This window comes from Artemia sp. Qi Xiang Cuo, chromosome 4, assembly GCF_049724085.1.
Source record: "Artemia sp. Qi Xiang Cuo chromosome 4, ASM4972408v1, whole genome shotgun sequence".
Lineage (NCBI taxonomy): Eukaryota > Metazoa > Arthropoda > Branchiopoda > Anostraca > Artemiidae > Artemia > Artemia sp. Qi Xiang Cuo.
The window spans coordinates 49,996,028-50,009,461 of NC_142797.1; the positions used below are offsets into that span (position 1 = coordinate 49,996,028).

At 35.0% G+C, this 13,434-nt stretch overlaps 1 protein-coding gene across 1 annotated transcript in view; it reads right to left on the bottom strand.

The window, feature by feature from the left end:
• l(1)G0020 (RNA cytidine acetyltransferase l(1)G0020) overlaps window positions 1-13,434 on the bottom strand; it is a 71,136-nt gene that overhangs the window by 2,513 nt on the left and 55,189 nt on the right. The window contains exons 13-16 of the mRNA XM_089088351.1: window positions 12,665-12,809; window positions 9,683-9,891; window positions 3,273-3,445; window positions 1,371-1,625 (exon numbers count right to left, since the gene is read on the bottom strand). Coding sequence (XP_088944477.1) covers window positions 1,371-1,625; window positions 3,273-3,445; window positions 9,683-9,891; window positions 12,665-12,809 — 782 coding nt within the window. The remainder of the gene's footprint in view (window positions 1-1,370; window positions 1,626-3,272; window positions 3,446-9,682; window positions 9,892-12,664; window positions 12,810-13,434) is intronic.

Sequence of the window (13,434 nt, forward strand, 5' to 3'; positions counted from 1 at the left end):
AGACAGTCATAAAGATTTCGTGGTAACTAACTGTAAGTAAAAAACATCTCGTGCTGATAGTAATCGAAACCCTAAAAATGAAATTTTGACAGCAATATATACGGCAAAAAATGGCTTTTTATAGACGCTATCAAAACTTCATAATAAATGTGTAACTTGAGATATTAGCTTTCAAATGGGCCCTTACTCTGCGATTTTTCAGTCACTTACAGGCCCCCGTAAAAAAAAAAAAAATAGAAAAGAATAAAGAGACTTATCGTTGCATTTCAGTGCTACCAAAGCTTAAATATGATTTTCTTCGGATAAGGGCTTTCCAGAAATGGGAATTTGAATGACATACTTTTGATGTCGATCTTCCATGGTTTTTGAGGGTTTTCAAGACTTTTTTAGAAATCCCCATAAGTTTGTTCCCGTCACTAGAATTTACTTTTAAGTTTAAAATAAATAATAGTTACCGTTTCTGAGTCATTTCATTCTGCATCCAATGATTCTCAATATGTAAAATTAATTCGCTTTAAAAATATCCATCAAAAACTACGAGTCTGAGAAAATTAGCTTAGTTTTAGAAAAACAGGACAAACACCCCACCCTTCCCCTTCAAAAAAAAGAAGGGAGGATCTTGATGAAAGTTCAGCCATCGAATTCACCAAATCAGAAAACCTTTGTATGAAAGTTTTAAGCCCCTGTCTACAAAATGATAGAAATAATTGAAGAAGAAAAAATAAGGAAAGCGTCCAGGTTTTCTCCCAAGGTTGGTGGTATTGAACCAATAGTCCTAAAATATAATGAAGGAACTAGTTCGAACGAAAATTGAAAGTTTTAGTGCTCTTATTAAGTAGCGAAAGAGATTGCGCCCAAGGGATACGAAAAAATTGTCTCGAAATATCGTGCGCCCCTTCTCCAACCCAGCTTCAAGTGTGGAAGCCTGAGGCGATTTATTACGCTATACCAGGTTGAGGTATTACCAGCTCGGTTTGACCCCGAGTTTGAGTTTCCAGACAACTTGAGGGTATAAGAGTTAGATCAGACAGTTTTATTTAGGCCAGACAACTAGGCTATAAGGGGCAAGATATGTCGATCAAGTTGATAGTCAAAGCATTTCAACTCGAAGTACATCATTAGACAGACAAATGAAGAGGAGGGAGCTCGGGGGTCCCTTCAAATCAAATTATTTTTTATGATTCTTTTCATATAGCCTATCTGTACAATGTTTACAAAAAAAAACTATTTTCTTACGAATTTACCCCCTCCCCCCCCCAAAAAAAAAAACAAACACAAACGTGTCTGTCAGGTGAATAGTGTATAGTGTCGGATCAGTTTTTTCACAAGCTTCCTAATACATTACATAAAAAGAAAGAACAAGCACTCACTTTAGCAGCTTGCTCGAGCTCTTCATCGAGGCTTTGTTCCATAGGGAGCATTTCTTGTATTTTAGCAGGTACACGTCCCAGTTCTGAGAGGCCGATTTTTTCGGCAACTGCACTCTCTGTGGTCGTACGGAAATACTGAGAAATACGACGCATTGTCCTGTTAAAGAGGCCAAGGAGTTGTGTTGATGGCAGCTCAAGCTCTTTGCTAAGAATATCTACGGTTTTATGCTGAAGACCCAATCCCAGAAGAATTGCCTGTAAGACAAAGAACTAATCTAGGAATATTCACTATAAATTAAGAGATTCTGTTAATTTGACCCATTTTAAGAGAGAAAGGTTAGATGTATATTATAATCAGTTTCTGATTTTTAGATATATTGGGCTACTTGGAGGTATATTAGTTTGTTTTTGGTGTAGTCAATATTAGGTTTGGTGTCTGGACTGAAGTAGGGAGCCATCCCTCTCTCTCCACTTTTCTTTCTTCCTTTTTTTCTTAGATTATATTAACTAAGTGTTTCCCACCCCATATACGAGCTCTGGTTTTTGGGTACATTATTTATTTGCTTGTTTATTTTATTTTTTTACTAAAACCAAGGATTTGAGGACAGTCAACGGTGTTATGATTTCAGAACTTACTATTCATATCATCTACCATTATTTCTTGACTCCATTATTTCTTTCTTTTTTTTGCATGGATTTACCAACATAAACAACGAACTATTCAAAATGATATCTTTGTCATATTTCTAAAACTGTTACTTTCTGCGAGCTTTTAACTCCTATTTTTGTTTCTCAGTTCTCTTAAGGTTTACACCCATTCCTTGTTTGGACGCGAATAATTTCGTACCTCATTGATGTTTGTTTTTGAAAATCTCAATCCGAGGGCATGTTTCTTAACAATTATTTATAAATTAAACTTTTATGATGGCAAACAAGAAAAATAATATTTCAAGGTTCAAAAATGTTGGACAAAAATGTTGTTACGCGTTAGAAAATAAGCATTACAAAATCTCAATGTATCTACAATCTTCTCTAACATTTAATTATAGGAGATTTTTCATGAGATAAATTAAAAAAAATGTTTCATCAGACTAACGTTATCAGAATGGCATGTAAAAAAAAAAATTATGCTCAAAATAAAAAATAGAAGAGAAGTCCAACTTGAAAATTCCGTCACACCTGACGAAAACCTGACAACATTTATTTGCGCTTTTCCTATACATTTGAATTTTTAGACTTCCATTAACGTTTTTTTGTATTTTCCTAAATTTAATTTCGAAGTTTTACTGCAAAGTAAACATACAAAAACGAAATGTGTCAAAAAATAAAAAATAAAATTCAAATCAACCTCACCATAACTAGAAAAAAAGTCTCAGTAGTTGAATTATCATAGAACCAAGTATCCATTTTGATTTAATAAAGACAGAGAGAGAGAGGCAAGAAGGAGAACTAGAGATAGAGAGACGGAGAGACAAAGAGAGGATGAGAGAAACATACGATATAGAGCAAAGACGTACCCAGAAGGGGGGTTCTAGCATCCCGAATATTGTTCTGAGGACAGGCAGCTTTCACTTAATTTTATGTATTTTTCATTTGCATTATACGAATTGCTTGGGAAAAGGTTGTAAATTTGCAACAATTACACACACAAAAAAAAAATATTTTGGAGTAGTAGATTTACAACTTTTGGGCGTGTTGTCCTAGAAAATCAAACCAGATTATTACAAATAGCAAAGTCGTAAATTCTTCTGTAGAATCTAGGACATTATTTCTAACACGAGACTTTTCTAAGGTCTTGGGGACTTTAGCGACACTTTTCACCCCTTGGGGACGCGACTGGAAGTGAAGATTATTAAAAAAAAAGTTTGTTTTTTTTCAAAAAAATAAAAATAAAAGAAATACCGCTTGAGCAGCTGAAAAGTGAACTTCACCCATTTTCCCGAGGAAATACAATTTTGAAATTGAAGGTAAGAGATCAATAACCAAGTGATAGTCAGCCATATTTGAAGCATACATCTCGAGTCTTCTCAGGTCGTAAGGGGTCAAATCTACAGTCAGCTCTTCTTTAGTGACATCTAAAATAATTAGAAATGACATTAACACTTTATATGATCTTAAATAAACAACAACAGACTACATAGTAATTTAAAGCCCTTTTTAAAATCGCAGTAAATAAAAAAATCGAAGGTTGCATAAGTGATTTTCAAACTAAGTTGCGTGTCATAACTGTACTAAAGACAATTTATTCTTGAATATATAAAGATTATCTGCTAAGGGTTCTTTAACAATTGCCAGTTATATTATCCAAATGCTTGCATTCTTTGGAATCAACCCTAACCGAAGAACATATCTAAATACTCAAATCTGAAAGAAAAACGATTATTCTTAGCAATATCAATTGATAAGGTTTGAATCAAGTGTCTGCAAAGGGGTTTATCTTGATAAGCGTCCACAGTTTGAGGAAGATGAGATGGGGACAATTTCGTTACAACAGCAAAAAACAGGTGAAGTGTATAAACATTAAAGAAACTTCACATACAGCCTGCATGTTCGCCTAATTTGAATGTTTTATTACTCTGCAAAAGAACCCTAAACCATAATTTTGACTCACAACACTATTCAAAAGTAAATATCAAAAATGTTCAAGAAGATTTCAAGATTTTAAATTAATATCTTTAAGAATTATACATGATTGTCCAAATATATAATTTGTGTTTAAATGTCAGCAATTATCCCAGTCCCCGCATTGTTCCTCTTTGGAAGAATTATTAGGATTACCTTATGCATGAGGAGACGAACAAGGGCACAGAAAACGTTCTTAAATCCTGCATCAATTGAAACAACAGAAAAAGACGACAAATCGTCATTTTTTTATTCGTAAATAACCGAATAATAAGACATTTAAACATAAAATTTCTTTCTTTTCGTAATAACTCTAGAAAAAACTCTTAAAAATGGCTAAATTCTGTTTTGATGAGTCACGGACCAATACGACTGTATCTACAGTAAAAAATGAAAATCCGAACTTTTCCGGCACGGGGATCATGAAACAGAGAAGTTCGATTCCAAGGGTGTGCAAAATTTTTAGCAACTTTCAAAAAAACCTTCAAGAGGGGGTGGAGCATTTTCATTTGTGTAGCTACCAAAAGAGGTTGTCAGAACTCAAACAAACTTCATAGTAAGTAAGAGATGGTGTTCTTTCTTGCCTTTAGGGTGTCCGGACACAAACCAACTTTCTAATGGAAAGGAAATGGTTACGGGTTCATTATCATCAGAACAGCTACCAGAAGGGTTTGTAGAATATCGATCAGAATTGGAGAAAAGTAAGAGCTAATGTCCCAGTTATACATTTCGAGGGTCCAGACGCTTGCTACTCTTTTATTGTTCTAATAATACTACAGTGACTATAGGTCCTACTGTATTCTCTAAACTATTTTCATCCAGGTATTTAAAGAAAGGAGTCATTGGGTCGTATGAGAACTTTGTCGGGTGTAAGAGTAACTACTCACGCTGTATTTTCTTGGGGCGCATACCCATTTCGATCGCTGTGGGGGAAGAAGCCCCTAAACTCTTGTTAGCACGATATCTGCTAGAGTAATCACTAGATCACAATCAATACTTTCGGGAAATATTGGTAATAAATAATAGAATAATGGGCCTTGGCTTGGCTATTGGGTGTCCGAAATCCATACTCTGTGAAGGAGAGGGGGGTCACTAACTTATGCCATTAGAGCATATACAACAAAAGGTGGTCGGATCTCAAATTTTGCAGGAAGTAAGAAAGAGCTAATGTCCTAGTCATGTCTTTTTGACATATAGACCCAATACCGGAGGGAAAAGGGAAGGACCCGTAAATTGCTGTCATCAGAGCGTCTACTAGGTGGAGGTATTGGATATTAACTAAACTTAGTTGGAAGTTAGAGTAAGTTTCCCGGTTGTGCCAGTCGTGGGGAAGGGGTTGCTAAATTCTTGTAACAACGAATCCACCCGAAACGAGATGAAGAATCCCAATCAAAGTTTGCAGAAAGAAGATTAGATATCCTGAATGTACGTATTCGGTGTTCGTAACCAGTCTATACCACGTGAGGGGAGGCAAATTCTTGTCATTAGGATATTTATCCAAACATGTTGTCTTATCTTAATTAAATTTGGTGGTAAATAAGAACCGGTGTAAGACTTGGGGCTGGAACCCAATCCTGCACATTTGGGGAATAAAAGAGGGCCTATGTTCGGGTGACCTGGACTTGTAATAGAACGGTGTCAGATTCCGACACATCTAATTAGGGGGAAGTTAATATTTTTCTAACAGTAGTGAGTTGCATAATAGTTCCTGAACAAGTGACAACCCTGCAAGGGAAAGTCGGGATGAGGTCAAAGCTGGAAAGAGTCAACGGACTGCAGCCAAACTATCAAATAAAAAAATCCATTAAATGTATAATTCAAAAATTTCTTAGACTTGCTGCCATATATATCATAAATGTTATTAACCTGGTAAATTTAATCAGGGGTTGTGACTGGGGTTTTATGACCTTTTCTTCAAATAAATACAGTCTTCATTTTAGATGGATCCCGTTTATCCACTGATTGTAAAGAGGAGAGTTACCTTTTGTGCACTATAGACATTCACAGTGTTTGTCTTGTTTAGTGACTAACAGCAGTTATGGATGTATTTTAGAATTTGAGTAGTATTTATTTGTTAGGTTTTTAGTTGTGTTTTTTCCCCGTGTCTTTAGTTGTCGTTTATTTAGATAGTTTTATTTTTATGAAAATTATTTCTCCTCCTTAAAGTTTTTTTTTCTGTTGAGAAAGGCTCCCTAACGTGGAGCCGAAATATTCGGATTTTTTTTATTAGTAATATTTTGTTATTTTGTTTTCCATTTCTTTTTTTTCACTGCTTTATTTAAATTAACCCCGTTTTTGTCCATTAATTTTTCGCAATACAGTTTCAGTAGGAAAGGAAGGGGCTAAATTCTCGTAATCATAACTTCTACCAAAAGGGTTTGTTACATCTTATTGTCAAACTTATTGAGAAGTAAAAGTCAGGGTACTAGCTGTCTTTCCTATGAGTTCATGCCAATTAAAAGTCAGAAGGGGATAGGGTGTCCCTAAATTCGTGTCGTTATATCCATCAGAAAAAGATATTGAATCAGATTTGGAGCAAATGCAAGCCCGTATCTTATTTGTGACACTTCAAGGTCTAAACCTATGCCTAACCCACAGAGAAGGGGGGCATAGATACTTGTAATCAGGACATCTGCCAGACTCTTTAGATTTGAACCGGCCCAAAACATTTAGTGAAAAAAGAATTTCCACATATTGCCTGTAGAGGCCAATCTGATTTGGGTTCTGTATGGGGACATGGGCCGCTAAATTCTTATGATCAGATCATCTACCAGAAGTCATTGCTGGAACTCAAATAAAACTTGAGAGGTAAAAGCTATTTCCCTTCTTAGGTTCAAAAGCGATCCAGCCTCAGTAAGTGAGAAGGGTCTTAGCTTAAGCTTAAGAGGTTGTCGGGTCTCAGCCAAGCTTAGTCAAAAGTAATAGTCCATTTCCTAGTTACGCCTTTCTGGAGTTTGGTATCGATTAACATTCATGGGAAGGAGAAGGAGGTCCCTAAAATCTAGTCATCACTCATCTGCCAAAAAGGAACGTTTAGGATCCAATAAGAACCAAGGCTCATGTTTTATTCGTAGAGTCTACTCCACTTCTGACCTCTGATAGGAGGGGAGGGATAGGGTTTTCAAATATCTTGCAATCATCCTTATTACTGGACATAAGGGACTGGTAGGTATTAACAACAAAGCCTGGCAAACAGTCACAATTATTTTTTTGCGTTTGTGGTTGAACTAACCTCTGTTAGATAGGGGCTAAAAAAAATTGCCATCTACAATCGTTAGATTGTGGATGACTCTCCGATGGTAAATGTGTCGGTTAGTTATATTTTTCAGCAATTGCCAGTCACGGTTTTGTCGCGTTTTTAGGAGTTCGATTTCCATCTTATTGTTTATGCATCTCTTAGTTCCAAAACCAAGAGCCATTATAGCTTCTAGGTCTAGAGCTTCCATCCGAGCTTCTTTTGTGGTCAAGACGTGTCTTCACATCCACAAGTTTAATAGACATTCCGTAGCCACATGGGATCATTCCCGACAGTCACATAGGTAATCAAGACCTAAACTATGGTGACACGGAGATCCATAAAAAGTAGTCTTGAGTGTGGCTCTTGTAGCGCAGCTTCGTGCACAAAAATAGAAGTTTTTTCGAGTTGGCAATTCCACGGTAAACGACAACCTTGAAACAAACGTATAACATTTAAATGATTCAAAAAATGCTTTAAGTAATGAACTTAATATATTTTATAAGACCAATCAGCATTTGTGATCACGTAATCTAAAGAATTAACAAGTGTTTCATTTGGAAATATGGAATATTTCAAATTTGGAAAATTTTAGAAAAATCATTTAAGTGGAAATTCAAAGTTCCAAAACCAAGATCAGACAATAGTGTCCTATAATTATTAAACATTTTCGTGTTTTTTTTTTCTGCAATATGAAGAAACCAAGTTAAAGCGGTCGATGAGGACTATCAGCAGCCGTCAACCGGTATTCTGGCAACAACAACTATAAACTAGAGAAACAGATTTCTGACTACTAATGAACAAAAATGTATTTTTGGTCTTTGTTTTATCAGAAAAGTATCTTTTGGGACACAGAGTCTGTATCGGAACAGAAACCATTCGCAAATACCGCTTGTCATTCCTAACATATAGATATTCAAATGAGTGACTTTGTTTGGAATACTGCAAAAGTTATACCATATACCCTATGGTGTTAGAGAGTGGTCTCTTCCATTTGAACAAAAAAAAAAAGATAAATATAATGCACAATATAAGATGTTTTCGATGGAAAAAGAAAATAAAAAAATCAAAGAGCCACTTTCTTTATTTACATTGAAACACCAACGAACTTGAACGAGGGCGTGGCGCACCTAATACAAAGAGAAAAAAGCCCAAACCAGCAGAATATCCACAGAATGGCCAAGGACAGGCCATGTTATTATTAATATGTCTTAAAATTGACAAACATTTAAACTATAATAACATAAGATAAGAACGTTTCATAGAACGCAATAATATGTGATACAAGTTTTCGTGAAGATACGAAGAATTCCAATTCTTGCCTTTTAACTTTGGAAAGTTTCAGTAAGTTTAATGATCATAGTTATATTATGCTTATTCAATCCTTTGCTCAGCTTGAATCCCTTGCTCAATCATAACTCTCAATTTGACTCCCTTTAATACTAAACTTAGGTGAATTTAAGTGTTCAACCATTTCCTTAATTTGTGAAGATACAGAGACAGGCTACTAAGATAATTACTCACAATCTAAACCATTACAATTTGAAGCGGATTTCTAAGCTCCAAATCACTTCTCTTCGCTTTCAAATATGACGTAGTGATTTGATGAATGTGTAACAAACGATTAAGGGAGGTGGTAATGACTTGATGGAAATTTATTGTTTAAATTTAGCCATTATATCGTGACACGGCAACATCATTACAAAATTTATCCAGAAAAAAAAAGGAAAACTGACTGACATATTTTTTTCTATGGTAGTTGAAATGTGCAACAGCACAATAGTAATAATAGCTGAATCAGCTATTACTACTTGAAAATATAAATTCAAACATAAAAACTTAACACACTGCTTTACTCATGCCAGTTCACTCTGTGGTAAAATGCTTTTACATATTTGTGCAATTCCTTTCTTTTTTCTCGTCTTATTCTTTCTTTGTGCTTTTTTTGGAGTTCTAATTAGAAACATATGAGTTTTGAAAACCCCACATATTCCATTTTGGCTTTCCCGTGTTTTCCTTCACATAGAATTTTGTAATGCTTATTAGCCCTATCTAAGACCTTGCGACAACCTTACTATAAGATGAAACAAAACGTAACAGTTTTGACAGAAAAAGATGAGCAAATTTTAGCTTCTTACGTTTAACATTTCAAAATGTATCTCTCTGATGGTGAAATCAAGAATGGACTAATCCATATCCAAAATCACATCAGAATTATTACATAACAATTCCTATCATCATATGATCATAACTTTACAAAGATTAAGATATATTTTTCAGATTCCCTTCCAAAAATGTGCATTTTATTTTAGTGCTGTACACATTAGCGTAAAATATGTATTGCATTCAACACAATTTTGTGGAAATGAACACTGGGATTTTAAGGGATCCCTTTCGATATGTCGGGAAATTGAAACATCCCTAATATCTTAGTTAAAAAAACAAAGTGAAGTACCTGTTGGTTGCTCTGTCACAGCTTTATTTATAAGAAGTGAAAGTCCCAAAGCTGGATTAAACTCTTTAAACTGATAACCCATTAAATGGACAATCCTTCTCTTGAAATCTTTCCAGAATGAAATTAGCCAATCACCAGCAAGTTCATTTGTATGCAATGTTGACAGCATAATACATGAATGTTCACCAGTTAGCTCGTTAGCCGTTTGTCTGGAAATTAACATCAAAAGGTTAAATAATGCGATCTTTCCAGCGACTATATGAAATATTATGTAAGACAAATAGTTTAGTGAATGAAGGATAAGTGCAAACAATAAGGGTATAATTGTAGGTGATGCATTCTGTTAGAAGACGACGGAAACAGCATCACCCTCGAGACGCTGCTAGGGAAAGGGGGACTCTATTCCAACAAACTAGAAATAGTTCTACACAGTACTCGCAGTCGGAAATTAAATGTTATGATCACACGATGAACCCTAATCCAAATAGCCCACAATCCCATCCGGATAATGTGAACCTAGTACTTTAAGGTAAGATTCTGACTAAATAAATAATTTTTACTTTGCCCCGGAGGAGTGGTGTTGTTACAAGGATATTCTTTCCACTACACATTTCAATGCTATGAGCAAATATATTGCGAGTTTGGGCAACACTGAGATTAACTTGAACTTCAAACTTTATTTCCATTCAACTTAAGTAGTATTAACGGATTTCAATACAGGCAATCAAGCAAGAATATTTTTAAGGGAAGGGAGAGCGGATTGATACATCCGTCAAACCAGCTGATAAACAGCATATTATTTTAAAATCCCTAATACGACTCACGAATGATTTTTTTTTCAAATGGGGATAAATCCATTTATTTAGACAGTGTAAAAACAGGTACAAAAGTCTAGATATTCCGATCACGTATACAGCGACCGTCATTAGTGGTTTTACTAAAATAATACAATTGAAACTAGCATTTTTATACACAAAAGAAAAACTTTTCGGGTCATTCACAAAATAATGAAATTCCAGATAATTCACTGAATTATTTTCAGAGAGAGTTCACTGAGAAAGTTCATTCAAAGTCTTGATGCAAATTTCCTTCTTTAATCTTGGCCCAAAATTTAAACAAATTTCCAATGAAGGTGCCAAAACCTTCCGCGTCTTTTAGTTGCAAACGAGATGTTGTTTTTATAATTGTTCAATATACGACAATATACGACTACTACGACTCAATTAGGCACGGTAATCTAAGTATATTTTAACACTAAATTTCTTCACTTAAAACTGCAAAAATTAATATAATCTTTATGAAAAATGTCTCAATCTTGAGAACAGAACCTTCTCGATCATTCAACCAACTTACAGCAATAAATACCCGTTCAAGAGCCTCGTAAAGGATAATACCCGTTCAAGAGCCTGATAAAGGGTAATACCCGTTCAAGGGCCTGATAAAGGATAATACCCGTTCAAGAACCTGATAAAGGATAATACCCGTTCAAGAGCCTGATAAAGGATAATACCCGTTCAAGAACCTGATAAAGGATAATACCCGTTCAAGAGCCTGATAATGGATAATACCCATTCAAGAGCCTGATAAAGGATAATACCCGTTCAAGAGCCTGATAAAGGATAATAACCGTTCAAGAGCCCGATAAAAGATTTTTCTGACTAAGGATAAGTTTCGCCAAGGCATGATAGCTCAATAGAAATAGGTCCCCCCAAGGTTTAAGTAAATTCTTTTAATAAAGAGTTTCAAGTATCTTCTATCAAGAAAAAAGTGGCTAGAAATTGGATCGTTTCATTAAGTGATTCATTTAGAAGAACAAATTGTTTTTGCTTTTTTTTTTCCAACTGAAACCAAACGTTTAGCGCTCCAATTTGATACGAACAAGTTCCGTTTTTCACGATAAAGTTTGCCTGCGTTTTCTTGAACACACTTCAGAGTGCGACAAATACAGTTAGCTGGTAGCTGCAAGTGTTTTATTTTTCTATTGCTTTTCAAAATAATTTGAACTAAAGGATTAATCATTTAAGGCGAATGCGGATAAACAAAACATTTCATTCCCGAAACAGTGCGATGCAAAACTTAGAATTTATCAGATTGCTCTTGTGTTAGAGCATCCATTTTCGAAGCGTTGACCCCCCCCCCCTCCCTCAGAACCTATGCTGCACACTTGGCGTGAATATGTTCCTTCACACGAAGAAAGTCTGGGATTACCCCCCCCCCCCATCCATATTTACCTGATGAATTTTCCTGAGAAGTTTTTTTTTTTAATTATGCAATAGTGTGTAGCTGTTAATTTTATTGAATGAACGGTCTATAGTAACCGTTCGTTTTCTATAGGCTGTATATATTAATCTTTTTGCTTAAACAAAAGAATAAAAAAAGATAAGGAGAAGTAAGTGCAATTTTTTTTTTCATGTTCATAATAAGGCAGAAACTCTACAGAAATATACTAAACAGCGGATCAGGGTACAAGGTAGGGGTAGTTTCTCCAAGACTCAAATTTTAACTTTACTCTTTAGTTGCTAATATCTGCTGGATAGCCAACTCGTGCTGTTCATCCTTTTCGAGAAAAAGTTAACCATAACCATAATCTTTTTGCTTTCTTTTGACGCTTATTGTAGAATACCTAAAATACACTTTGTCGTTCCTGAAAACTACGCCAAATGTCAAACTTGCAATTCACAAGTAATTCTAGAATTAGAGTCAAAAAGAGATTTTTGACTGATATTAAAACAAGGTTACTGCTTAGAAGTTTTTTATAGGGTTACAATCATTATATGACGAGTAACATGGAATAGTATCTGTGCCTTACAACACGTCCTCTCAAGGGGAAAAAGAGAAACATTAATTTTGAAAAAAGTCCATTTCATGCATTTTTAAATTTAAGATTATTTTTGGAAATTCTTAATCGATGATAAAAACTCGTCTTAGCTTAACAAACTTTTCAAAATTACTGAATTGGCTCGTTGAAGACTGTTTACTTACCTTAGATAAACAGGAATATATCCAGCTCGTTTCCAGAATTTGAGTAAAGGAGCTGTTAAACCGTATGAAACACCAAGGTAGTCAAGTTTCTCTGCTGGTCTCTCCTCAAGTTTCATTAATAATGGCGGTAAATTCTTCCGGGGTCCTGTGGAATTCATAATGATCAGAAGAAATATTTATGAGTGAGCTCCAACATGGTACTACAACATGAACACATATAACATAACCAAGCAAGATCTCTCATTATTTACAAGGGCTTTCAAAATGTCAGATTTAGACTATGGGGCGAGATTTTGATTATCAGATAATTTAAAAAAATCGGATTTTTTTTATCAAGAATGAGTGCAGTTTCTGAATTCTTTTCTTTTTTCAAGCACGTTCTTATTTCAAAAATAGGATTACAAAACAAGCCTCATCTCGCCTACTTTCAAAAAAATTGTATTATGTAGCTGACACGGATGACAAGTATACACGCTGTTACGGAAAAGGTACAGAGTTGTGTAGTAGACTTGTTCCGTAATACTCAGGCCATATTTCTGAGGCAATTCAACTCCAAGATGATATATTGTTGTTTTTTTGGTACTTTACTATATTGATTTCACTTTTTGTTTTAATGCAAATTATTGTGACTTGAGTATTGTGGGATAATTTTGAATCAGGATAATCAACCCAATTAACCACCGTTTTTGGTTTCAAGTACAAGCAGGCAGGAGGGGGAGGGTGACTTTATTTACACAGGTATTGAACACCTCAGTAAAAATCTCAAAAGT